The sequence below is a fragment of the Peromyscus californicus genome, unplaced genomic scaffold, assembly GCF_007827085.1.
Source record: "Peromyscus californicus insignis strain IS unplaced genomic scaffold, ASM782708v3 Scaffold_18__1_contigs__length_77618521, whole genome shotgun sequence".
NCBI classification, from domain to species: Eukaryota; Metazoa; Chordata; class Mammalia; order Rodentia; family Cricetidae; genus Peromyscus; species Peromyscus californicus.
This window is the reverse complement of record NW_026294480.1, coordinates 52,904,423-52,929,756: the sequence shown is the minus strand read 5'-3', so window position 1 is coordinate 52,929,756 and position 25,334 is coordinate 52,904,423. Positions and strand designations below refer to the sequence as shown.

Below are 25,334 nucleotides of genomic sequence, written 5' to 3'. Positions count from 1 at the left end.
CACTTGTTCATGCTTTTTCCTGGATATTGAGCAAACCCTTCCTCCCCGCCCCCATTGTGCGTATGTGTATGTCAGTCTGTCCGTCTGTCTCTGTCTTTGTGTATGTGTGTCTACATGTACACATCTGCAAATACTGACTTAGAAATCTTCACACAAGCAAGATGTACAAAGCTTCCAGTTTTGCCCTGTGTGGTGGGAGCTGATGGCATGATTTCCCCTTGTTTGCACTGCTAGTATCTGCTTAAAAGCTCTGGTTCATACAGCCGTGACGTTAGCATCTCCGGTTCAGTGTAGACAGTTGCAAAGCTTTATCTTGTGTACCTCAGCCTCCTGTTTAGTCTTAGGAGGAATTCCCTTTTCTTCAGGAACATACTTAAGGGGCACTTTAATTCTTCACATAAAAGATAAATTTGGTAAAGGACTTTTATTTTTTTAAGATCCCCCTTTCAAAAGATTTAGACACTTTTGAAATACCATAATGTAACCCTTTTCTCTGTTTTTCTGTACAATAAGATGCACTAGACTAGAGTATTCTTGTTAAGACTTTAAGTTATGGACTCAGGCCATCTGGTTCTAAGTCCTACTTCTGCTATTTTATCTATACTTCAGTTTCCTTATTTCACCAATAGAAGTACTAGGACTTACATCATACGGTAATGTGGGGACATGATCACGTGTGTGCAAGTTCTCATTTGTACACCTGGGTGTGGAAGCCAGAGGTCAACCTCTGGTATTGTTCCTCAGTAGTCGTCCATGTTATTTTGAGACAGTTTCTCACTGACACCTGAGACTCTCCAGTTAGGTTAGGCAGGCTGGCTAGCAAGACTCTCCTCTTTTCGCCTCCCAAGTGCCAGGATCACGAGTGTGTGTGCCGCCACACCTGCTGGGATTACAAATGTATGCACCACCACACCTGCCTGTTTATGATGCTGGCAGTGCTGGTGAGCAAATTTAGGTCCTCGTGTTTATGCAGCAGAAATTTTACCAACTGAACTGTCTCCTGAGCTTCTTGGTTTAAATCATATCATTCGTGGAAGGGCTAGACATAATGCCTGCCACGGGAAAGCTTTCTCTGGGTACTAGCTGTTATAATCCTGCATTAGATTGTTTTACCCATAATGTGGATGTAATCCTAAAATGTTATGTTCTGTTTCTAGGGATCTTTGCCTCTTTCCTTGTACAAATCTGGGGGAAGGGGCCGTCGTCAACAGAGGTACCCTAAGCCCAGTGCCTGCTGAAGCGGCTCCCTTAGACCTCCTGTTCTAGAATCGAGAATCAGCACAATTATAATGTGAAGTCAAGCAAAGCGGGCTTTTGCATAGAGAGGAAGGCAGAATGTGCCGTCATTTTGACATCTGTGCCTGTGCCCTGGGCCAAAAGCAGAATGGTTATACACTGCTGATTCGGCACCCCATCTGCTGCCTTCTCCATGGCTCAGTCCTCTGCCCGTCCCCTCCTTGTAGAGCCCCGGGGTGATGAAGCCTGGGAGAGTGCTGGGGTGTGAGGACTCAGGCACAGGGAGACAGGAGGGCCTCACCCATGTGACCCTGTGGGGTCAGCACTAACTCTTCTCAGCTGCTAACGGTTTGCAAGTGTTCTGTGTATGGGGTGATGATTAAAAACAGTAGCCTGAAAAAAATGAATGAAAACAAGCCACCAGACTGTTCTGAGAAATCTGCCTTTCCCTTGGAAGCTTTTACATCTGACTCAAGAGTGTTTGAAACTCGTGTTTTAGAACTCTTAGCTCAGGCCCCCTGAGTGAGTCCCTTCTTTCCGCCACAGAGGTTCTGAACTTTCCATGTAGGGCTTCTTTTTCCTTTCTGTTCACATTGACTCACCCACTTGCAACCCGTTTGCAGGCCCCCTTTCCAGGCCACTGGCTTCTTTTCTCTACTTGATCTGAGAGGTCCAGCTCAGGCTTCCCACAGCATGGCAAACATCACACACACAATCAGTCTGGAATGTTGTGACTTAACTCTTCTACTGATCTGAACTGAAGGAGTTGAGCAACAGTGGTGAATGCCCAGAGAGGCATGTATTGAGTAAACAAGAGTAACCCACTTCGAGGAGGAGCTTGGGAGAAACTGTTTATCCCAGGGAAAGCGTTTGCCTTCTCCCCCAGCCCCCAGCTGGGGTCAGCCTCACACATAGTAGACAGCCCTCTGTCACTGACCTACGTACAACTACGTCCAACAAAACCAATTCTGCCTTCAGTTGTGGTGGGCCTTGGTTTTACTTCGTGTAATTTGTTGCATGTATAGTTCTACTCGGTGCTTTTAAAAACACTTTCGTGTTTGCTTTCTAGACTGACTTCGCACGATTTAGCGGAACAAATGTGGAAACCGACTTTGTAGAGGTCCCATCACAAATGCTTGAAAACTGGGTGTGGGACATTGAATCCCTGCGGAAACTGTCAAGACATTACAAAGATGGAAGCCCTATCACAGATGAGCTGCTTGAGAAGCTCGTCGCTTCTAGACTGGTCAACACAGGTATGAGTCAACATGCTACAGAAGGAAAACAAGCAGGAGTGGTTTAGTGCAAAACCCCTGGCTGCCCCTTGGCCAAACATGTTTTTACTTTAATAATGTACCCCAGGAGTGCTGGTGCACGGAGGGAAGAACACTTGAGTGTGTTGACATGGAGATGCCTGGGACTGTCTGAGGGAGAAGTGTCCTAAGTCTTAGATGGTCGGGCTGCCGGTTCACCTGGCTTTTGTGATGAGTGGTCCTGGAATCAGTTTTCAAATCTCTGACCTGTGGTATCAGAACACATAGTTCTCTCTCCAACACATTGTTCAAACACTCTTAACCTCCTTAGGTCTTCTGACCCTGCGCCAGATTGTCCTGAGCAAAGTTGATCAGTCTCTCCACACCAACGCGTCGCTGGATGCTGCGAGTGAATATGCCAAATACTGCGCAGAGATTTTAGGAGTTGCAGCCACACCAGGTATGAAGCCTTGGCACCTGAGTTCCTTTTTCCTGTGAAACCTAAGTGTTTTTCACCCTACAGGTGGGTGGAGCTCCTCAAACCCCATTTCATTCCTTTCTGCTCTTCTCGGTAATGAGCCCGTAGCTTTCAGATAAGCACACTGCCTTAGGAGTTGTCCTGTCCAAATGTGCTTGAAGGAGAGGTGGCTCCAGAGTCACAGCATTTCAGTGTAATCAGGCGTGAGCAATTGGCCTCCGCCCCAGAGCACAGCCATTCCCGTTTGGCAGCACCTGCCCGCCCCTCCCTGTATGCACCAAGACTTCCCTGTGATTGTCAGTAGGAAGCTGGCAGAAGGGGCATTTCAGGGGGAAGCAGGAACCCCCTTCACCTCTGAGTCTAATGCCAGCTCAAGCTTTTGACTGGCCGTTTCTAACTCGATGCTTACAGTGTCTGTTAGACTGTGAGTCTAAACTTACATGTGTACTTTCAAGCCAGCTAATATGTATGCATTAGGACAGGGATTGCAGAGTAAACCTTTTCACCGAGGAAATTGTTGTTAAAATGAATCAGACACAGTTATGGAGGAGAATAAGATAAGAGGGGCCACTGAATCATCCAAGCCTCACTTCCTGATCTGTTCCTTATAACCAAGGAACAGCAATGTGTCTCTGACAGAACTCTCCTAAGGCAGCCCTGTGTAGACTCACTTGGTAAATCTTTTTTCAAAACACTTCATTTTCAGAAATTACCAACTACACAAATGCCATTTTATTTAGAGTCATCTTGGATATTAAGAAGTGTGGCAGAGGGCTGGGTTTGTAGCTCGGCATTGGAGTGCTTGTCTAGCATGCGCTAGGCTGGGTTTGATTCCCAGGTCCGGTTTGCAGGGGTGGAGGCGGGTAGGGGAGAGGCTCGAGCAAAAACTAGGGTTATCTGTAGAGTATTTTCAAGGCACATTGGCGTCTGAGGTCTGATTTCCCCTTTGAGATACTGACCCGTGTGGACAAAGCTTCAGAAACTGTTGTTAGGCATTCCAGAGCTGATAGGAGAAAGGCTTGTAAACATCTTGGTCAAGGGTACACACCAGCCAGTGAGATGCTATCATTTATTCACTCTCTCCTCACAGCTGGGCTCCCCAAAGGCAAACTAGCTAGCTCATAACCTGATTAATTAGCATTTGCCATCATACTGATTGAAATGTATCTTTTTTAAGGCACAAATATGCCAGCTACTTTTGGACATTTGGCCGGAGGGTATGATGGCCAATATTATGGATATCTTTGGAGTGAAGTCTTTTCCATGGACATGTTTTACAGCTGTTTTAAAAAAGAAGGGATCATGAATCCAGAGGTATAGTATGGCGTTTTTACCCCCTTGTGTTAATGGTGTGGTTTCTCTCTCTCCTTTAGCTTCAAGTGTAAATACTTATAATAGCTAGAGTAGGAGACGCGGCAGCAGCTTTTAACTTTAAGGCCTGGCATCTTCTCAAATCATCATACATCATTAAGTTTCAGTGTACAAGTGATTAACTCTTAATTCTATAGGTTAAAGAAAAAAACCTACTGCGCTTTCTTGCTTATTAACATTCCAGTATATTGCATAATTAAAAATTCAAAGCCTTGTTTATGCACTTGAGAATTTATAGCTACCAGTTTTGACATGCGCCATGCAGTGTTTCTGTTTTATAAGAGGTTGAGAAAGAAAGGTAAACTTCTTCGTGATGTAAATAGTCTCTGTGTTCTGATATTCTTTACAGCTTTCTTTGTACATATTCTGTGGGAGGCACCCTTTTTCTGTGGCCGGTGTACTCCACCTACTGCACAGTCTGTAACCTAAGTGCCTTTGGGTAATTGAAGCTGCTTCATTAATCTGAGCTGTTCCTTCTCATGCACAGTGAGGTGACCACCCGCCAGGTGGCTGCCCGCCAAGCCCTGCTGTTACAGACCCCAGCCTCCCTGCTCATCCAAGACTCGACTGTCAATTATGTCTAAGGCTGGTCTATTTCCAGCGTGTTTCCAAGTTCTGTTTGGTTCAGAAATTAGAACAAATTACCCAAATCAAACTCTCAATGCTTATTTCAATCAGCCATCTTGTTCTTTGGGCTTTTGTTTCTAGACTCGGTAGTGCCTCTCTGCATACATATTGAAATATGTATTTTAGGCACCCGTTTCCTCCCTGTTTCTCCCTCCAGAAAATACCTCCAGGCCAACCATACTATTTATTATTAATTCCAAGCATTTCTCCTCCCATCCCACCTCACCCAGCGGCTCTCTTTAAACTTCCATCTAGGACCCTACCACCCAGCCAACAGTCTGATACTGACTCTTATTTAATATTCTAACTTCTGCATGACTTCCAGCATGTGTGGAGCTCTTTTTCCCCCACCTCCCCACGTTGAGATGGTGCCCTCCCCAGGGTCCTCTGGAGAAGATAGCATGAGTCCCTTTACTTGCCCCACTGTTGAGGGATGCTGGCTAGCCTGAACTGGTCACTTTCAGTCCTCCCCGCCCCCAGCCTCTCAGTAAATTCGCCTTTTCCTCTCTTCCCTGTTACCCCATCCCCAAGTCTAGCTGTCTAATGCAAGGAGGCATCAAACTCATGAACCTCCTGCCTCATCTTCCTTGGCTCTGGGGATTACAGGCATGTATCTCTGTACCCAATCCAAGTTTCCCCTTTGTTAGGAAAGTTGAGCCGGGAATGTGGCTCAGAAGCAAAGGGTGTTCTCTTAGCTCTGTCCACCTTTACCCATTTATTCTTTCTGTGCCTTCCACTTTAAATATATGTCTTGCTTAAGCAAGAATGGCAGCACACACCTGGAATCCCAGCACTTGGGCGGTAGAGGCAGGAGGATCAGGAGTATAAGGTCATCTTTGGCTACATAACAAGTGCAAGATTAGTCTGAGCCTCATGAGACCTTGTTTCAAAACAAAGTATGCTCTTTTTAAAAAAATCTGTGCCTTTAAAAAAATCATTCTGTTCTTTAAAAGATCCCACTTAAAAGGCCACTCATGGGCTGAAAAGGTGGTTAAGAGCATGTGTTGCTCTTATAGAGGACCCAGGTTTGGTTCCCAGCACACACTTGATGGTTCACAACCATCTGTAACTCTGGTTCCAGGGACTCCAACACCCTCTTCTGACTTCCGCAAGCACCAGGCATGCGTGTGCTACACATCCATGCAAATGGGCAAAGCACTCACACACACACATAGTCTAAAATTACTTTCCAACGGCCACTCTTGTGTGAATTCTTCTAGATTATGCAACCAGAGTGACCCCCTTCCATCTTCCTAACAAAACTGTGAGCTTGGGCGTGTGGAAAGGCTTTGATAAGCTTTGGCTTATGTCCGGATTGTTTGGAACAACTATTACATAAAATGAAAATATTCTTTATAAAGGATTTTACACAATATTCTTAAAATATGGTTAGGACAAAAGCACACCAAAATGCTGATGATGTGGGGCGGTGAGATTTTTGAAGGACTCAGGTGACATTTCTCTTCTTTTCATGGAACTGTCCCTTGTAACATGAATTGCTAAATGGTCTTATTAAAAAAAAAAAAAACTCGGAGCCAGATATTGGGGTGAAAAGCAATTTGTGTTGCAGTTTCTCACTTTACATAGTTCACAAATTGGTGGAGATCTCAGAACACAATAGGTTGTTTGGGGAAAGGTTTTTAGTGTTTTGTTTTGTTTTGGTTTGGTTTTTTTTGGTTTTTCGAGACAGGGTTTCTCTGTGTAGCTTTGTGCCTTTCCTGGAACTCACTTGGTAGCCCAGGCTGGCCTCGAACTCACAGAGATTCGACTGGCTCTGCCTCCCGAGTGCTGGGATTAAAGGCGTGCGCCACCACCGCCCGGCGGTTTTTAGTGTTTTTAAGACAGTTTTGCTCTGTAACCTCAGATGGCCTCAAACTAATAGCAGTTCTCCTGCCTCAGCTTCCTGAGTGCTGGGGTGACAAGCGTGCACCACCAAGCCCAGAAGAAAGTGTTTCAAGGAGAGGAAAGGTCCAAGTGTGACCCCCTTCTGACTGCTGTTGCTTGGGAGGCTCCCTGGTGTAAGCATGCACTCCCTGAGTTGAGCCCACATCTGTAATTCCACTCTCTGGCTACATCTCAGCCCTTCCACTCTTCCAGCTGTCAAAGCAGCAGCCACGTTGGAGATCCCAGTGGATCTCAGACTGCTTGCACATCCTGCAGAAGCAACCCTGCCATCAGGTCTCTCTGTGCTTATTCTCAAGCTCTGTAGTTGGCAGGCAGCCAGGCTGCTCTTCATTAGGCGAAGACAGGAGTGAACTTGGAGAAAAAAAAAGATCCCAACGAGGTGGAGCTGCTCCCTTGGATGTTAGACACGCCGTCCAGTGCCACTGTGTTTGTGGACGCTGTGGCAGTGTGCAGTAGTAGTCTGCTTCTTGTGAAAGGAGGCTGCTTTGAATTTAACCTTCCCACATCTTTTCCCTTTCCTTCCCAATGCTGTGAAGAATCCCATCATCTGTCACTGCCCTGCTATCACAAACCTGGCTCCAGAAGCCAAGGAAAGGCCCCCACACCCACCCACCCTCGCCCTCCTCACTGCGTGTGCACATTCTAGAACCCACTTTTTCAGCAGCCATTTGATCTCCCCCTGTAGTGAGTGCTGTTTGTTTTTGTGAGGTTGCTTTGCTTTGTTTTTGTTTTATAAATATTTACTCTAGCACCTGACTTACAGAATACAAATATTTATCAAAAATTAAAAATTCTTGGCCCGATAATCCTGTCCTGTAAAAAAGCTCCCATTGTTCCTACAACTGTGCAAAGATAAACAGAAAGAGAAGTACTGTTCTTCAGCACAGTGAGCCAGGCACTGCTTGTTTTGTGTGTGAGCTCAGTCTTCCCGTTGCCAGCTCTGCAGAAGGTGACCTTACCTGGGCTGTGTTGCCTTCAGTTCACACATAGATGCTGGTTACGTAAGCAGAGTAACAATAGGAATTTTTATAGTAGAAAGCAATGCTCCGCTTGGGCTGAAGTCATGGGAACCATCCATCACGGGCTGTCAGGTAAACTCTGTTGGCTCAAGGCCTCACACTCCCCAGCGTGTTTAGAGCATTTTGAGAAGGTAGCAGGATGTATAAGGACTCAGCCCGGAGAGGCTGGGTCGGGAGACCACATTGGTCACACTCTACAGAAGCACATCTCCAGGCTTTCTCTTGAACATCTGCTCTCCTACAAAGCCCAGGGTCTGCTCTGAGCACTATTTTATACCCTGGTGAGCAGAATAGTAGAGGGCATGCTGCTCATTGGGAGACCAGACATGGGAGGGTCAAATGTCAACCTGCAGCCTTCTGAACACCAAACAGCAGCGGTGACTGTTTCATGGTACAGTTGTCTTCTGCTCTGGGACCTCTCTCCAAGTGTTAGAGTTGGCCACCTTCTTGTCACAGACTCCAACTCTGCTACCCATGTTTTCTCTGTAGTTGTTCATATTATTCTTTCTAATAAGTAAACACCACATTTTAGCTACTTAATTAGCTTATTAAGTTGTCCCTAAACTCAGGCTTGGGAGGTGGTTCGGTTGGTAAAAATCTTTGCCTTGCAAGCATGGGGACATGAGTTGGCATTTCCAGCACCTACATAAAAGCCAGGCACAGGAACCCACACCTGTAACCCACCACTGAAGACAAAGGCAGATGGATCCATAAAACCCACTGACCAGCTAAACCAGTGAGTTCCAGGGTTAGTGAGAAACCTGTTTCAAATACTAAGAGAGATAGAGAGGGGCTGATGAAGACATCCAACACTGACCTCCAACTTACACACATGTAACACACACACACACACACACACACACACACACACACACACACACACATATCTGTAAAGTCTGTTCTAGTAGAACGTGGAGAAGCCGTCTCCCCAGATGTAACTTCTCTGGCCCTGACAGCTGTCTTAGGGACAGTGGGAGAGCTGCTTGGGTTAATGCCCCTCAGCCAGCACTGGTTCTCTTCCAGGATGTCTTCAAGTTCACTAAATGTAATTTCAAAATCCAGCCCCTAATCACAGGGTTGAAAAAATGGAAGCATTTTAACTAGGGCCATCTTTTTTAATAAGGCAACTTCATTGTGGGAAAGTTTCCTAAGAGGTAATGGACATTGGACTCAAAGGCTGTTTATATTGTTCAGCCAGAATTGTCTGTCTTTCTTTGAGAGAAATTTCTAAGCTTTGTTTGTTGCATCAGAAGGAGAAGCACAACCAGGTGTTGCTTCAGAAAGAAAGACTGAAAAAACAAGACTGTCTGATTTAACTATTGGCTTTCAGTCTGTGGAGTCACAGGAAGATCTTACATGCATGCAGTAACATACATGGAAACAGGAAGACTTCTGTTGGAATTGGAAAAGGATTGCTTTCGGAGAATTTAATGATTAAGAATGCCAGGACCCAGCCGGGCGGTGGTGGCGCACACCTTTAATCCCAGCACTCGGGAGGCAGAGCCAGGCGGATCTCTGTGAGTTCGAGGCCAGCCTGGTCTACAGCGCGAGATCCAGGAAAGGCGCAAAGCTACACAGAGAAACCCTGTCTCGAAAAAAAAAAAAAAGAATGCCAGGACCCTTAGAACGGGATCTTAGACTCAGTCCCGCCGTAATTCTCGATAAGGGAGAAGGTGGAGTTTTTTCCTCCTGGGTCTCCCTCACTAACAGATCCACTTCTCTCCCCTCTGGCTCATCGGCACTCCTGTGCAGCCACAGATTTTTGTTAAATTTGACCCTTTAACAGCCTTGTTTTACCTGATAGAAGAGACAAAGGAAAGAGATGGAATTGGTTTTGTTGTTGTTGTTGTTGTTGTTGTTTTTTTCCTGAGACAGAGTCTGACTGTGCGCATCCTAGGACAGCCTTCCGAGGGCTGGGGTTACAGCCATGTGCCTCTGCGCTCAGCCCATTTCTTCTCAAATATTTGCAAGTACAGACTCCCAAGTCTTGAATCCCAGCCAATTCAGACAGTCATTCTTTTGTCTTTGGGAAGAGTCTAGGAATTGAACTGAGGACCTCCTATGTGCTAGGTAAGCACTCCACCACTGGACTATGGGGCTATACCACCAAGCAGGGTTACACTAAGTTGCCCAGTCTAACCTTGACACTCAGTTTTGTAGCCCAGGAAGGCCTTGAAATTGTGATCCCCTGCCTCAGCCTCCCAAAGAACTGGGATTGAGTGCCTCTGCCACTGGGCCTGGCTTTCTTTTGTCTTTTTTTTTTTTTTTTTAATGGTCTTCATTGTGTTTCCACTGGAGCCTTAATACCTGATATTTCATTTTGAGACAGGTCTCCCTGTGTAGCCCAGGCTAGCCTCTATGAGACTCTCCATCTCCCTACCTCAGCCTCCCAGTTACTGGGATTACAGGTGTGGACCACCACGCCCAGTGCCTAATTATGTAGTTCATATCTCCCTTTCTACGTCAGAAGACTCTCTCTCTCTCTCTCTCTCTCTCTCTCTCTCTCTCTCTCTCTCTCTCTCTCTCTCTCTCTGTCTCTCGTAAAAGAGATTGTATTACTCACCTTTGCATCTCCTCTACGTTAAAGTTGTAGGTATCTTGGACCTTGCCCTTGGTTCCGCCGTCTAAAACACACCACTCCCAGTACAGGTTTCTCCCTGGCCCGGCACTATCCATTCCCTCTCTGTCTTTATGAGTGGAGGGTGGTGTGAGCTTTCCAGCAGACCTCTTCAGGTTCTGACCACCTCTCCTACCTATCTCCTGACCCCCCCGGCACCAGCCCTCCTCTCTCCCAGCTTGCCTCTTGACACAGGCATTGTGGTTTTCTCACACACACACACATCACCTCACCCTCAGAAAACACAAAGGGTGTGCCACAGGCAGAGCACTAGGGGCTGTGAAACATCTCCAGGTCCACTTTGCAGATGTCCTCACCTGTCCTGGGCAGGGCACACACCCTGCTCCACACTGGAAAGCCATGAGAAAGCTAGAGTGTGTGCTGCCTCCAGGACACAGAGCTAGTGGGAGCCAGTCCACTCTCCTCCCCATGTTCTCATTACTGATAGATGACGAGCATCCTGCATAGTATAATTACATTTGCCATTAAAATACTGCCTCAGAAGGTTTGTATTCTTGCATAAAATGAGGGCCTCCTCTCCCTCTCTTAATATCCTCCCTCACTGAGAGGTGAGGTGAAGTCTCATGAGCTTCCTTCTAGCCTTGCTAGAAGACACAAGTGATTTTCAGGAAATGTCAAAGCAAGAATGCAGGTATTTCCCTGAACATAGATAAGTGAGTGCCCTTAGGGGTGTGGGGGAGGCAGGGATAAGAGTTACCAATCCCACTGTGTCTAATAGCCTGACAAATGTAAGGACAGCTTATTCCCATTTTACAGATAAGGAAACCAGGGCCAAGAATTGGGTGGCTAATGTAGAAAGCCACAGTTTAGGCCTGGGCCTGACTCCAGAGCTCCTAGCCTTGCCTCAGAACTCCTCAGGGTTGGGAAAGGCTTGCACAGTGCCGAAGGGTGCGTGCTGCACTTGGAGTTCCAAACCTCGGTGGAGACTGACTGATTTCCCTTCACAGGAGAGTCCATAGGGTCTGACTCTGTGCAGTCTCCCAGAAGCCTCAGAGTTTCTCTTCCTGCCTCCCTGACAGTTCAGGTTTCTTTATTGTGTAAACACCATTGAATGGCTGAAGGCCAACATTCCTTCCACCTGTGGCAGATTCGCCCAACTGTGCTTCTCAACAGCCTTGCTTAGCTACCGGGTTTTTGGTGGTTTTTGTTTTTGTTTTTGTTTTTGTTTTTTACAAAAGCTAGATCCTGTTACCAAAGTGACTCTTAAACTCTTCTCAGAGCTTCATTGCAAGGGAAATGGAACTATTAAAAGACCATTGCTTTATAATTGAGGAAATTGAATCAGCTTGTTTGGAGGCAGAAGCAGAGGAGGGCTGAGCTGTCCCGATCCCCATGTTCTGAGACTAAACAGTGCCCTGCTCTGACGTGGCCCTGCAGGCAGCAGGCTGCAGCAGCTCTTCACCTCACTGCACACGTCCCCAATGCCTCCTCTGCCCTCCCACTGAACTTGCCTACCAGATTCACAGCAGCTGGGGGAGAGCTTGGTCAGGTGTTACATCGTGCCCTATAGCTTAATGTCTTGTTCTTTTTTGTTCTTCTTTTGTAACATTTGAAGTATAAATGCCTTAGTTTTTTGTTTGTTTTGTTGTTGTTGTTGTTGTTGTTTTTGAGGCTGTCCTGAAACATGCTGTGTAGAGCAAGCTGGCTTCAAACTCAGATATCTATCTGCCTGATTGTGCTAGGGTCAAAGGAATAGTATATATAATATGCAGAGCTTGAAAATGGAGTGTCTGTGAAAAAATACTAATTATTGCCAGGTGTATGTGGGGGGGGACACCTGTAATCTCAGTGCTTGGTAGGCGGAGGCAGGAGCTAAGAGTTGGAGACCAGGTTACACTGTATAGTTCCTGTCTCAAAAATAATAACAATAATAATAATAATAATGGGCAGTTGGAGATGTAGGTCAGGTGGGTAAATGCTTGTCTAGCATTTGATCTGATCCCAAGAACTGCATAAGCCAGGCATAGTGCTAGTGCTTGTCATCTCAAGATTCGTTATTATCGAGGTTGGGTGATAGATACCTGAGGATTCACTGTACTGTTCTCTCTACTATTAATATATATTTTGTTTTCCTTAATACAAGCTTTTAAATATTTTCGCAATTCTATAAAACCAACTTCTGTTGTCTGTGCTGTTTCCACATTGTTATGCCCAAAGAGAACACTTTCCTTCTCCACACACCAGTCTGAAACTGTGGTCAGACTGCAACATGATGGGCAATGGGGGAAGGTGTCTCACGAATCCTAAAAGTCTTATAATAAAAACTCAGAGCCAGATATTGGGGTAACTGCTGAAAGATCAGAGAGACAAAGGAACAAGCAACTAGAGAAACTTCTCACCACTACCGAATCCTCAGGCCAGAAGGGAGGCGAGATCCTGTCTCTACAAATCCTCAGACTGAATGCCTCTGAGTCCTCAGCCGAAAAGCTTCTACTTCCTGTCTCCTCACGCCTTCTATGCCTTTCTCCGCCCAGCCATTTCACTTCCTTCCTAGTGCTGGGATTAATGGCCTGTGTGCTTCCCAAATACTGGTAACAAAGGCATGAGATCTCAAGTATGGGGATTAAAGGTCTGTGCCACCACTGCCTGCCTCTGTTTCTCTCCTAGACTGAATCAATCTCTTGTAGTCCAGAGTGGCTTTGAACTCACAGAGATCCAGATGCATCTCTGCCTCCTGAGTGCTAAGATTAAAAGTGTGTGCCACCACTGCCTGGCCTCTATGTTTAATCTATATGATCTTCAGGTAATTTTTATTAGAGTATACAGTATATCACCACAGGATAGGAAGTGTGTGTGGACTAGGAGCTCTGATTTGCTTCCAGGAATGATGGAGCCTATGACAAGAACAGCCAGTCATATTTTAGAGTGTTGATTGTTATTAGAATGATGATATTACTGTAGACCATATAAGAAAAAAATTTTTTAATTGTTAATATTTTCTTCTGTGTATCAAAATGACACAAATGAAACCAAGCTCCGAGTCCTCATTGGCAGAGTTACCAAGTAGTTCAACAGCAGTGGCCGACAGACTCTCTTCTTTTTTTCTTCCCTTTTGTTTTGTTTTTTTGAGACAGGGTTTCTCTGTGCAGCCCTGGCTGTCCTGAAACTCACTCTGTAGACCAGGTTGGCTTGTCTCTCACAGAGATCTGCTTGCCTCTGTCTCCTGAGTGATGAATGCTGGGATAAAAGGCTTACACCACCACTGCCCAGCCAGACTCTTTTTTTTTTTTTTTGGTTTTTCGAGACAGGGTTTCTCTGTGTAGCTTTGCGCCTTTCCTGGATCTCGCGCTGTAGACCAGGCTGGCCTCGAACTCACAAAGATCCGCCTGCCTCTGCCTCCCGAGTGCTGGGATTAAAGGCGTGCGCCACCACCGCCCGGCCAGACTCTTTTCTTAAGACGCTTCCAGATAAAGCAACAAGATTGCTATGTTCCTTCTTGGTGTCATACTAGCCCATTTTCATACACTCCTAAACATCATCATGTTCCAGGCCCTGGATCTATGCCTTCAGTAGCAACATAGAGTGTAGCAGGAGGATTTCTCTGGTCCTGCCTCCTACCCCACCACCACCAAACCTCCCCACAGGACCCGCAGCTGCTTATAAAATAATCATTCAGAGGCTTAATATTATTTATAACTGCTTGGCCATTAACTCAGGCTTATTACTGACTAGCTCTTACACTTAAATTAACCCATAATTCTTATCTATGTTTAGCCACGTGGCTTGGTACCTTTTCTCAGTTCTGCCTTGTCATCTTGCTTCCTTTGTGTCTGGCTGGTGACTCCTGACTCAGCCTTCCTCTTCCCAGAATTCTCATCTGCTTGCCCTGCCTATACTTCCTATCTGGCTACGGGCCAATCAGTGTTTTATTTATCAACCAATCAGAGCAACACATATTCACAGTGTGCAGAAAGATATCCCATAGCACTTCCCCTTTTATGTCTAATCAAAAAGAAAGACTTTAACATTGTAAAATCACATATAACAAAATAGTTATCAAGCAAGAATTACAGTTATAATATCTAGTCTATTTGTATTTGGCCAAATTAAAGAAAACATTGTAGCCGGGCAGTGGTGGTGCATGCCTTTAATCCCAGCACTTGGGAGGCAGAGCCAGGCAGATCTCTGTGAGTTCGAGGCCAGCCTGGACTACCAAGTGAGTTCCAGGAAAGGCACAAAGCTACACAGATAAACCCTGTCTCGAAAAACCAAAACAAAACAAAAAAAACAAAAAAAAAAGAAAAGAAAACATTGTATCTATCCTATATTTATGAGTCTAAAGGTTCATATCTAATTTATCTTTTATAATAACCAAGGAAAATTATAATATCTAATCTTCAACTACATCAAAGACCCCAGAAGGATATAATATTACCTAAGTAAACAGGAAATTCATTGTAAGCAACTTCCAAAATTCTGGAAATGACAGAGACAGCTGCCTACCTGGACAGTCATCCAAAGTTCCTCTGTAATGTTGGGGCATCCATCTTCAACCTATAGGCCTTGAGTTTCTCAGTTGCTTCTCCCTGTGTCCTGCAGAATGTCTTGAAGTCTCTTCTGCAAAGCAGGAACCTGAAGGACCATCTTGACTTGTTTTGGCAAAATTCAGTGGTCATTTTCCTATGGTCCTGTATGTCCAATTGATGCAACAGTTTGTCAGTCAGCCCAGGCAAGAACAGTTTCTTGCCCAAATGGCTATTTTTGCCAAGAAGAAGATAAACTCCATATGGAGTGTCTTCAATGCCCATCTTTCTCTTTGAAGTAAATTGGTGCTGCCAGGAGCAGACATGTCTCACTGTCCATAAAGTCTTATAAGTTTCTAAAATATTTTAAATGCCATATTCTGTAGGTCTTTGAAGTGTTTGAAGATTGCCTACCTAATTGAAATATATCTATGTATACCTAGAAAACTTAACTAACATGACTATAAGTTTGATTATCATAGATGACTAATAATCTGCATTTCTTAATTACACATTACAATTTCAAATGAGCTGTACAAGCAATGCCTTAAACAAGAGTAGAAATAATACATATAGTATAACAAAATTAACTTTAAATTTGTAATAAACTAAAATCTATTGCAATTTTAAACAAGTTGTTGCTCTTTAAAAGTAGATTCAATAATCTACCCTTTCATCCTATGGTATCTATAGCAATAGAGCTTTGGAATAACCAAAATGGAGCTGCTGCAGCTGAAGAAATGATTTGAGGCTTGCTATACATGTAAAACAAAACAAACAACAAAAGCCAGTAGTTTTTGAGTGCTTACAAGAATAACAAAACTCAGTGATCTCTACAAACTTCACGTGTTGAAGTGGTAACATCATGGTTCCGATGGAGCTCACGCGTCCGTCCCACCTCATTCCCCCCAGGGGTGCAGAATACAGCACACCACTGTGCCTTGTCTGTAGCATTTAAGCAAATGTTTATTAACTTCACGAGGCTGGAGGTAGAGCTCAGTTGGTAGAGTATTTGCTTGGCCTACACAGGGCCTGGGTCAACCCCCAGCACCATAGAAACCGGGAATAGTGGCTTGTGCCTGTAATCCAAGCACTTAGGAGGTAAAGACAGAAGGATCAGAGGGCCATCCATGGTCATCCCTGGCTGCATAGCAAGTTGAGGCCAGCCTGAGACCCAAAAATACTAATTTCACGTTGTAAACATTTCTATATGTTGTTGATAGGAAATTTCAATGTAAATACGTGCTTCATAATTGTATTGGTCTTGCTACCTGAGCATTTAGCAAACGCTAAGCTTAATTGCTTATCCCTAACTGGAATTCAGACTATGAAATAGGAGCTTGTGTCAGCCATATCCAGCTCAGTACACTGAGCTGCATGCAGCTCAGAATAGCTAGCTATGAATATATATGATAACCCGAACAGAATCATCAACCTACCTAAAATGTCTTGAGGTGTGTTTTGTTTTGTTTGTTTGTTTCCTGGTAATACCATTGCCTGAGAGTATAAGCTTTGTAAATGTAGCAGCCTGTCACAGTGTCAAAAGATTGGACACATCAGCTAGATTAATGGTTCTCAACCTGTGGGTCGCAACCCCTTTTGGGTCAAATGACCCTTTCACAGGGGTCATCTAAGACCATCAGAAAACACAGAACTCAGATATTTACATTATGATTCATAACAATAGCAAAATTATAGTTATGAAGTAGCAAAGGAAAAAAAATTTTTTTTTTTCGGTTTTTTGTTTTTCCGAGACAGGGTTTCTCTGTGTAACTTTGGAGCCAGTCCTGGAACTCGAACTGTAGACCAGGCTGGCCTCAAACTCACAGAGATCCACCTGCCTGTGCCTCCCAAGCGCTGGGATTAAAGGCGACCGCCACCATTGCCCAGCCTAACGAAAATAATTTTGTGGTTGGGGGTTGCCACAACATGAGGGTCACAGGATTAGGAAGGTTAATAAACACTGCTAAGTTACAAGTGATTCCTGTTTATGCACAAAAGACAACCTCAGAGTGTCTGTCTGCCTGTTTTTTTTTTTCATGGCTCTTGTAGGACCTTGGGCAGGCTTGCCTCGGTCTTGCTGAGCACATTTCCCTTCTTTCACAGAGTCAGTCTCTCTCTTATGGCTGCAACGAGTAGGACTTTGTTTTCAGTCGAAGCTGAAACTACTTTCTCTCTGCAGTTCTCTAATTCTTCCCTTACCCAAGAAGATTATTGGTCCTGTTGACCAAATCACACAATAAGTATAAACACGAGTGGTATCTGTTTGTTTTATATGTGCATCTGGAATTAGGACTCACTGACTTCATTACACAACAATGGAAGGATGTGACCGGAACCTAAAGATGCTGGTGTGCTGCTGAGTAGCAGCCATTTTCTTCCCACAGATCTGCTTGTGTGTTTCTGTAAATAAAAGCAGAGGAACTGTGCTCTGTTTTAAAATCCAGACTTCCATCCCCAAAGACTTGTGCGACACTGGTTCTGACCCCTCAGAAATGCTTGTCACTTGAAGAAGGTGGGTTGGGTTTCTTTGTGGTGGTTTTGTTGTGTTTTTTCGTGACCTCTTATAGAAATACCTGAAGCCATTCGACAGTGACTGTGCTCCGGCTTTGAAGCCCACACAGCCAGTTAGCCTCTGGAACCCTCGCTCTGCTAACCTTTCCGAACACTGGAAATGGGCCAACAGGCCTAGCCAACTGTGTTCCTTCTGGTGTGCCTGCTCGCCTGTGCTGTCGGCTCACAGCTGGGGATCTGTGGACACCATAGTGAACAAGGTAGCAGACCTGAGGCTCCAAATCCCTCACTGCAGGAAGGAGGGGTCGAGCTGCCTTGTCGGCAGAAGAGAGTGTCTAGACCGAGTAAAACCGAAGCCCCTTTTTCTTCACCCTCACCCCTTTCTCCCTTATGCCTGGGGATTTGGAGGATTGCTACGCCCGTGAGTTATTAGGCATGATGTTTTCTTTTATTAGGTTGGAATGAAATACAGAAACCTAATCCTGAAACCTGGGGGATCTCTGGACGGCATGGACATGCTCCAGAATTTCTTGCAACGTGAGCCAAACCAAAAAGCATTCCTAATGAGTCGAGGCCTGAATGCTTCATAGACCGGGGATCCTGGGAACCATCCATGTCTGGAGGACAAATCAACAGCGCCATGTGTTGCTGGCCTGGAGACTGAAGGGAGTTTTACAAATGAAAACTTAGATTTCTATTGATTTGCTTTTGTTTTTTAATTTTAAAAATTATACAGATGTAAATGGAATTATAAATACTGTGACCTAAGAAAAGACCCACTAAAAATAATTGTACTATAAAATTTCATAAAAATGGATTTGATTTCTTTTGATAAAAGTTTCATATGAATGTAATTTGATTTTTTTACTATTATAATCTAGATAATATAATGTAAGAGGGCTAAGAATTTTTTAATTGAATCACAAACATGATATAATTTGATCCTTCTTATATCTTGAAGTTTTATACTTGAGATTTCTGGATTGGTAAATGAATCATCACATTCTGTCTGGTAAATATTTTCTCAGAGCCCTGCATCACCTTTGACCCTCTGCCTCACAGCTGAGTGTCACTTGGCCTCTGACTGCATGTCTCAAGGCCAGCGGAATATGCCTCAGTAATGACGTTTATCTTTTGTACAGTGGGCTTTGATTCTCCGCTTTCTATCACACTTAATTATGTTTCTCCACTAAGATTTGGGTTTTTTTCTTCCTAAAGTTCAATTAGATACTGTTTTTTTAATTCAGTTTTAACTGGCCTAATGTGTGTTACAAGTTCTGTGTCCTGCACTAGAAGCCCAGTTCCACTTCCGCTGGAAAGATGTCAGGTCTCAGCGTGCAGTCACGAGTGAGGAGAGGAGAGAAACTCCAGAAGTCTTCTGGATTCTAGTGTTTCTTTTAGTTTTGCTATGTGTTTGTTTCTTTTTATTTTGCTTTTCTTTTGTTTGTTTGAGATAACATCTCACGTGGAGCCAGATTAGCCTGGAACTCATGGTAATTCCCCTGCCTCAGCCCCCACATTCAGCTCAGTTCTCATGTTTCTGACAATGGATTGTGACTTGGCCTCCCTTATTGAACACCTCCCTGGAAGCAGTAGGTAGACATGTCAGAGTGACGTCAGATGCTGAGGCGGGAGCTAAGAATTGTCACAACTTCTCCAGAGCAGGTGGACTTTGTGTTAAATAGAGCACTATGTTGTGTAATAAAGTCACACAGAGCAGGGAGTGCCAGGGACTCGCACACAGAAAGAAAGCCCTGTTTCTGTGGTTTGGTTTGGTTTGTGCTGGGCATCCAGCCTCTGACTTCTTCACCCTTGCCAGGCAAGCGCTCAGCTCTCCTCAGCTGTTTTCATGGTGATCTTAGAAATCTCTGGAAGCTTCTCCTATCTCTGCCTACCCCCACCCCCAACTTATGTTTTCCACTTTCAGACAAAAAAAAAAAAGAAATCTCTCTTCAGCTTTTTCTATTATTGCCCAGTGTGTCTCCTTCAGAACAACTTTATCGTAAATCTTATTTCACTTGGAAAAGCTAACAGTGTGTAAAAGACGGCACACAATAAAGTTACATCATTGTCCACAAGAACAAGCTCGCATTTCTTTTGCGTTGTAACGTTAAAACTTGTGTTTACACGAGAGAAAAGACAGTGTCTCAGCCACCCAACCAACCAGTGCTGTGCTCACAGGCAGAGGCCACCGTACTCCACTCGAGATTTTTATTTGGTTGGATTTTCCTGGATGTTCTGTTTCCTCATAAACACAGGTTCAGCACACCTGTTCAGCCATGTTCTTCCTGTGTTCTCTAACCGATGCCTTTACCACCTGCTATTTCCTGCTACCCAGAGACCGGTCTGCAGCAGACATTGCCCCAGGTTCAGTGACAGCCTGTCTCAAAATAAGTGGGAGACCTTAGAGGAGGGCACCCACTGTTGATCTCTGGCCTCTCCACGCACGCTGGCACACACAGGTGTGCGTGAATGTGTACACGGTGCATGTGCTGCCATACATCAACAGGAAAAGCATGCTCTGACTTTCCTCGCACTGCCGGCAGACCACGTACAGCTGAAGTGTCATACTCACCTGAGGTTCGCCTGCGGTTGTCAGGGCTTCTCTTCCGCGGAAGCTGACATAATTGTTAACACTGATACTCAACTTGACTGGTTCAAGAACCCCTCGTAACCGGGCGGTGGTGGCGCACGCCTTTAATCCCAGCACTCGGGAGGCAGAGCCAGGCGGATCTCTGTGAGTTCGAGGCCAGCCTGGTCTACAGAGCGAGTTCCAGGAAAGGCGCAAAGCTACACAGAGAAACCCTGTCTCGAAAAACCAAAAAGAACCCCGTGTAGATTGAGGGGCGCCTCTAGGCGTATCTGCAAAGAAATTTCGAGGGAGGATTAAGAGAGGGAAGGCCTGTCTTCAGCCTTGGAGCCCACATGTGATCAAATAGAAGAAGAAAACCCGAAGAGTAAGTCTCTGCTTCTTGAAGTCCGAGGTGGGAGCTCCACCCCACCACACCTACCCTTCCCAACAGGTTGGAACTTCTGAAATCATTGGTGCTAATGTGTCCAAAACTTATCTCTTTTTTGTAAACTCAAAATTCTTATAAGCTCCAGGGAGTCGACTTGGATCCACCTCTTACGGGGCAAATGGACTCCAGATAAGTACTGTCAATCAACAGCCTAAATTTGCCCATCTACTGCCTGTTCCTTTGGATAGGCTCTCCCCCAACCCCACCGCCAGACCCTTTGCCTGGTCTTGGGATTCCCCTCTCTCAGTTTCTAGTAACTAAGAAAATAATTTTCCCCCTAAACTTTTTATCTTCTGCCAGTATCCTGCCAGGTCCAGGTGTCCCCTCAAAATCTCTGCCCCGGACAGCTTCAAAATGGCTACCTCCAGGTGACCCAACCTCACAGACTGCTTCAACTAGGCCTGCACTTTGCTAGTGCTGGACCGCCCACAGAGCCTGGCAGCACGTGAAACAGCAGCTATCCCAGGACTTGGCCAGCATCCCAGCTTTCTTGGGTCCCCCAAAGATGCCAATGCTCCCAGACAACAGGAAGCAGTCTAGAGAACACGGCACCCCATTCCTGCCTCACCAACTACCCCTTCTTGTTCGCTCACCTTTTATAATAAACAAAAGGGAGGAATGTTAGTTCCTATGAGACAAATTGCTAAACGGCCTTACTAATAAAAAACCTGGAGCCAGATATTGGGGTTAAAACCTGAGAGATCAGAGGAATACGAAAAGCCACGCCCACCTCACCTTGCGAGCCCTCAGTCTCCAAAGAGACCTACTTCCTGTATACCCACCTTTCTGTTCTGCCATCTCACTTCCTCTCTCTGCCCAGCACTTCCTCGTCCTGCCCAGCTCTGTTACTTCTGTCTGTCTGTACAGACCTCCAGACCTTTATGGTTAGTGCTGGGATTAAAGGTATGTACCACCACGCCTGGCTCTGTTCCCAGTGTGGCCTTGAGCTTACCGAGATCCAGACAGAGCTCTGCCTCCGGAGTGATAGGATTAAAGGCGTGTGCTACCACTGCCTGACCTCTGTGTTTACTATAGTGGCTGGCTTTTTCCTCCGATCCTCAGATAGACTTTATTAGGGTGCACAATATTGGGGGACACAATACATCAGCACAAATTCCCGCTCCTGTGGCAGCGGCCTGTATGCCATCACCTGCCACCAGGTGCCTTTCCACTGTCAACTGTGCGACATCTGCACCCCTTAAAAGTGCCTGTCAGTCACAACACCCTCTCTTGATCCTCTTGCTTTCCTGTCTGTCTGTCTGCCTCTCTCATGTCCCCTCTCCTCGATGGCTTTTCACTTTCACTCTCCCCCTCCCCCTCCCCCCATAAACCTCTTGCACTAGCTCTGTTGCTGGGGTGGGGGGTCTTCTCTTAGGGGCATACCTTGGCAGGACCCACCGTAGATACTCCCACACACCCCGCTTTTTATCCTTTCAGTTGCCCCCTCCCCCAATTCGTAGCCCCTTTAACGTTCCTGGCTCTGCCTCCCGAGTGCTGGGATTGAAGGCGTGCGCCACCGCCGCCCGGCTCAGCTTTTTTTTTTTTTTTAAATGCATATATATGTGTGGTTGTGAGTTCATGTCCCTCAAGTGCCTGCAGAATCCTGAGGAGAAGACAGACGACGGCATCAGATTCCCCAGAAGTGGAATTACAGATTACAGTTGTGAGCTGCCATGTGGGTACTAGGAATTGAACCTGGGTCCTCTGGAAAAACAGCCAGTGCTCTTAACCCCTAAGTTATCTCTCCAGACCCAGGAACAAAGTTTTTGGAAAAGAAAAAGAATCTAAAATCTCTAAAACAACAGGGATGAAGGTGGAGGTGGGGGGACTTGCTGGGAAGAAGGGCTTCCGCAGGAATGGGAGGGTATAAAAGAAGGTGATGGAATACCAGAAGTATTTGTGGTGGTTTGGATAAGAATGGCCCCCAAAGGCTCGTATATCTGAATGCTTAGTCATCAGGGAGAGCACTACTTGGAAGAGACTAGGAGCCACGGCCTTGTTGGAGGAATGTGTTCCTAGGGGTGGGCTTGGAGGTTTCAGAAGCCCATGCCAGGCCCAGTTTTCTCTTTCCCTCTTGCCTGGGGGTCAGGATGTAACTCTGAGCTACTTCTCCAGCACCCGGTCTGCCTCTGCCTCCAGGTTTCCTGCCATGATAATAATGGACTAAAGTTCTGAAACTGTAGCCAGCCCCAATTAAGTGCTTTCCTTGATAAGAGTCGCCATGGTCATGGTGTCTCTGTCTCTTCACAGCAGTAGAACTGTGACTAAGACAATATGCGTGTATGACGTTGTCAAAGGCAACAAAATTTTTAAATGGCTCTGGAGGTTTTCCTCTCTTTGATCATGTATTCTAAAGCTAGGTGGGTCGTGTCCCCGTCCCCCCCCCCCCCCCCCCCCCCCCCCCCCCCCCCGTGTTGGGAATCGAACCTAGAGCTTCATATCTTAGTTAGGGTTATTGTTGCTGTAAATGAAACACCATGGCCAAAAGCATCCTGGGGAGGGAAGGGTTTATTTTGGCTTACACTTTCACAGCACCGCTCATCATCTAATGGAGTCAGGACAGGAACTCAAGCAGGGTCCACCAGCCCAGGGATGGCACCACCCACAATGGGCTGGGACCTCCCACATCTATCACTAATTAAGAAAATGCCCCACAGGCTTGCCTGCAGCCTGACGTTATGGAAGCATTTCCTTGATTGAGGTTCCCATGTTTCAAAAGATTCTAACCTGTGTCCAGTTGACATAAAACTAACCAGCACTCTTCAGGTATGCAAGACCAACAAGTTCTCTATCGCTGAGCTGCGTCCCCAACCCCTAAACCTCACAATTTCTTAATCTAGAATCTCTGATTTGCTTGAGGATCTAAGAATAAGGCAGAGGGAGCAGGTATCCCATGTTTGCCCTGAACAATTTTTACATGCATGGGAGGGTCTTTGTCTTTAATCAGAAAAAAATGAAAATAAAACAAACATTTTAGACAATTTGCTTTGAACAGCTGCTTTTTAATCCAAAGACTCTAAAATACCTAATACGCACTGGTCCTAGAACTGAGGATGAAAAATTAAAATGACAAACCCTCACCCTGTGGTATAGAAGGCAAATAAGTTCATAATGCATTCAAATAAATAATGTATATACAAAGGTATGTATTAAATGTCTTTCTCTTTTTTTTGTTTGTTTGTTTTTTTTGTTTTGTTTTTTTGTTTTTCGAGACAGGGTTTCTCTGTGTAGCTTTGCGCCTTTCCTGGAACTCGCTTTGGAGACCAGCTGGCCTCGAACTCACAGAGATCCACCTGCCTGTGCCTCCCGAGTGCTGGGATTAAAGGCGTGTGCCACCACCGCCCGGCGTCTTTCTCTGTTTTTCCACTCAACCCTAGTTTATTCCACAACTGTATCATTGAGCCATAGAATTTTAAGTGGTTACCATGACATCTGCCATTACAGGCTTTTCTAACAAAATGATTGCTCCCCTCCACACACCAACACATACCTTTTCCATGGTTCAGTAGAAAGACTAAAGAGTGTTCTGCCTTGCTGTTAGACTCTGTACAAAAGGTTCACAAATGCTCGTTGAAAACGTTTTGTGATCAAAGTGTTATTATAAATCTGTAACCATCAGAGAAATGATGTGGGGTCTTCCCTGACCTAAATATTATATACCCCAAGACACTGAGGCATCCAGTGAAGCCAGAAAGGAGGTATTTAAGATGAGCAGTTTTTAGAGATGGTTCAGTATTAGTCATGATTCCTTAATCCTTCCATCAGTGTGAGTAATTTCCATGGTTGCTAAGAGCCAAAGAAAAGCACTCCAGTGCTTCAGTTCCTCATTGCCTAGGATCTGTGACTTCCTTTATATGAATAGAACCTGATTAAGCAGGTCAGTGACCAATTACAGAAGCTTAACAGTTTCACAGTTCATGCCAAGGATGAAGACAAGACCTTAAATGCATAACCCCTTCTGTTTCTTTAAACCATAAGCTTCCTGGAATGCCTTGGTTCTGTCTATCAGAGCTATTATTTTATTTTCTTTAAATATTAAGTTAAACTTTGGGAGAGAGATTACATACATCACAACTGAAACCATTTTTTTTTTTTTTTTTTTGGTTTTTTCGAGACAGGGTTTCTGTGTAGCTTTGCGCCTTTCCTGTATCTCGCTCTGTAGACCAGGCTGGCCTCGAACTCACAAAGATCCGCCTGGCTCTGCCTCCCGAGTGCTGGGATTAAAGGCGTGCGCCACCACCGCCCAGCTGAAACCATTTTAAAGGGATGATGTGAAGAGGACGTTTCCCTCCTACCTTCCCTCCTGGTCTCTCACCTGTCTAGTTCTCCCCCAAGATGGCTCTATCACCAGTACTCTTTACATCCTTCTAGAGATGCTTTACACAGAGACAGTATACTCTGACCCCACTCTCCAAGGCAGCATCTTCTCCACACCATTCTTTAGTGGTACACAGTATTTAGAGTTCTGCTTTTTAACCAATGGTTGCCTAGCATGCCGTATATAAGTGTGTGGTAATGTAGTCATCCCTCTACTGATGAATATGATGCGTATTTCCATTGTCTCCACTCTGTTATTTTTCTTTCAGTGTTGAGGGTTGACTCTAGGACCTCTCACATGGTATTTCCCAGTGAGCTATTCCCCGACTGACCTAGTTTCTAGTCTTTGGACATTTTATACAACATTGCCAAGATTATTATCAGAGATATGTTGTTTTTCCACATCTGCCAGTTCGCTAAATAAATTCTAAAGAATGCAATTAGTTCCTGTCTCAAAGGATAGATGTATTTCAAATATTGGCAGATATTGTCA

General features: G+C 45.2%; 1 protein-coding gene across 1 annotated transcript in view; it reads left to right on the top strand.

Moving 5' to 3' along the window:
- Nln (neurolysin) overlaps positions 1-19,588 on the top strand; it is a 101,233-nt gene extending 81,645 nt beyond the window's left edge. The window contains exons 10-13 of the mRNA XM_052743413.1: positions 2,306-2,492; positions 2,821-2,949; positions 4,145-4,281; positions 17,960-19,588. Coding sequence (XP_052599373.1) covers positions 2,306-2,492; positions 2,821-2,949; positions 4,145-4,281; positions 17,960-18,094 — 588 coding nt within the window. The 3' untranslated portion in view covers positions 18,095-19,588. The remainder of the gene's footprint in view (positions 1-2,305; positions 2,493-2,820; positions 2,950-4,144; positions 4,282-17,959) is intronic.
- The last annotated feature ends 5,746 nt before the right edge of the window (positions 19,589-25,334 follow it).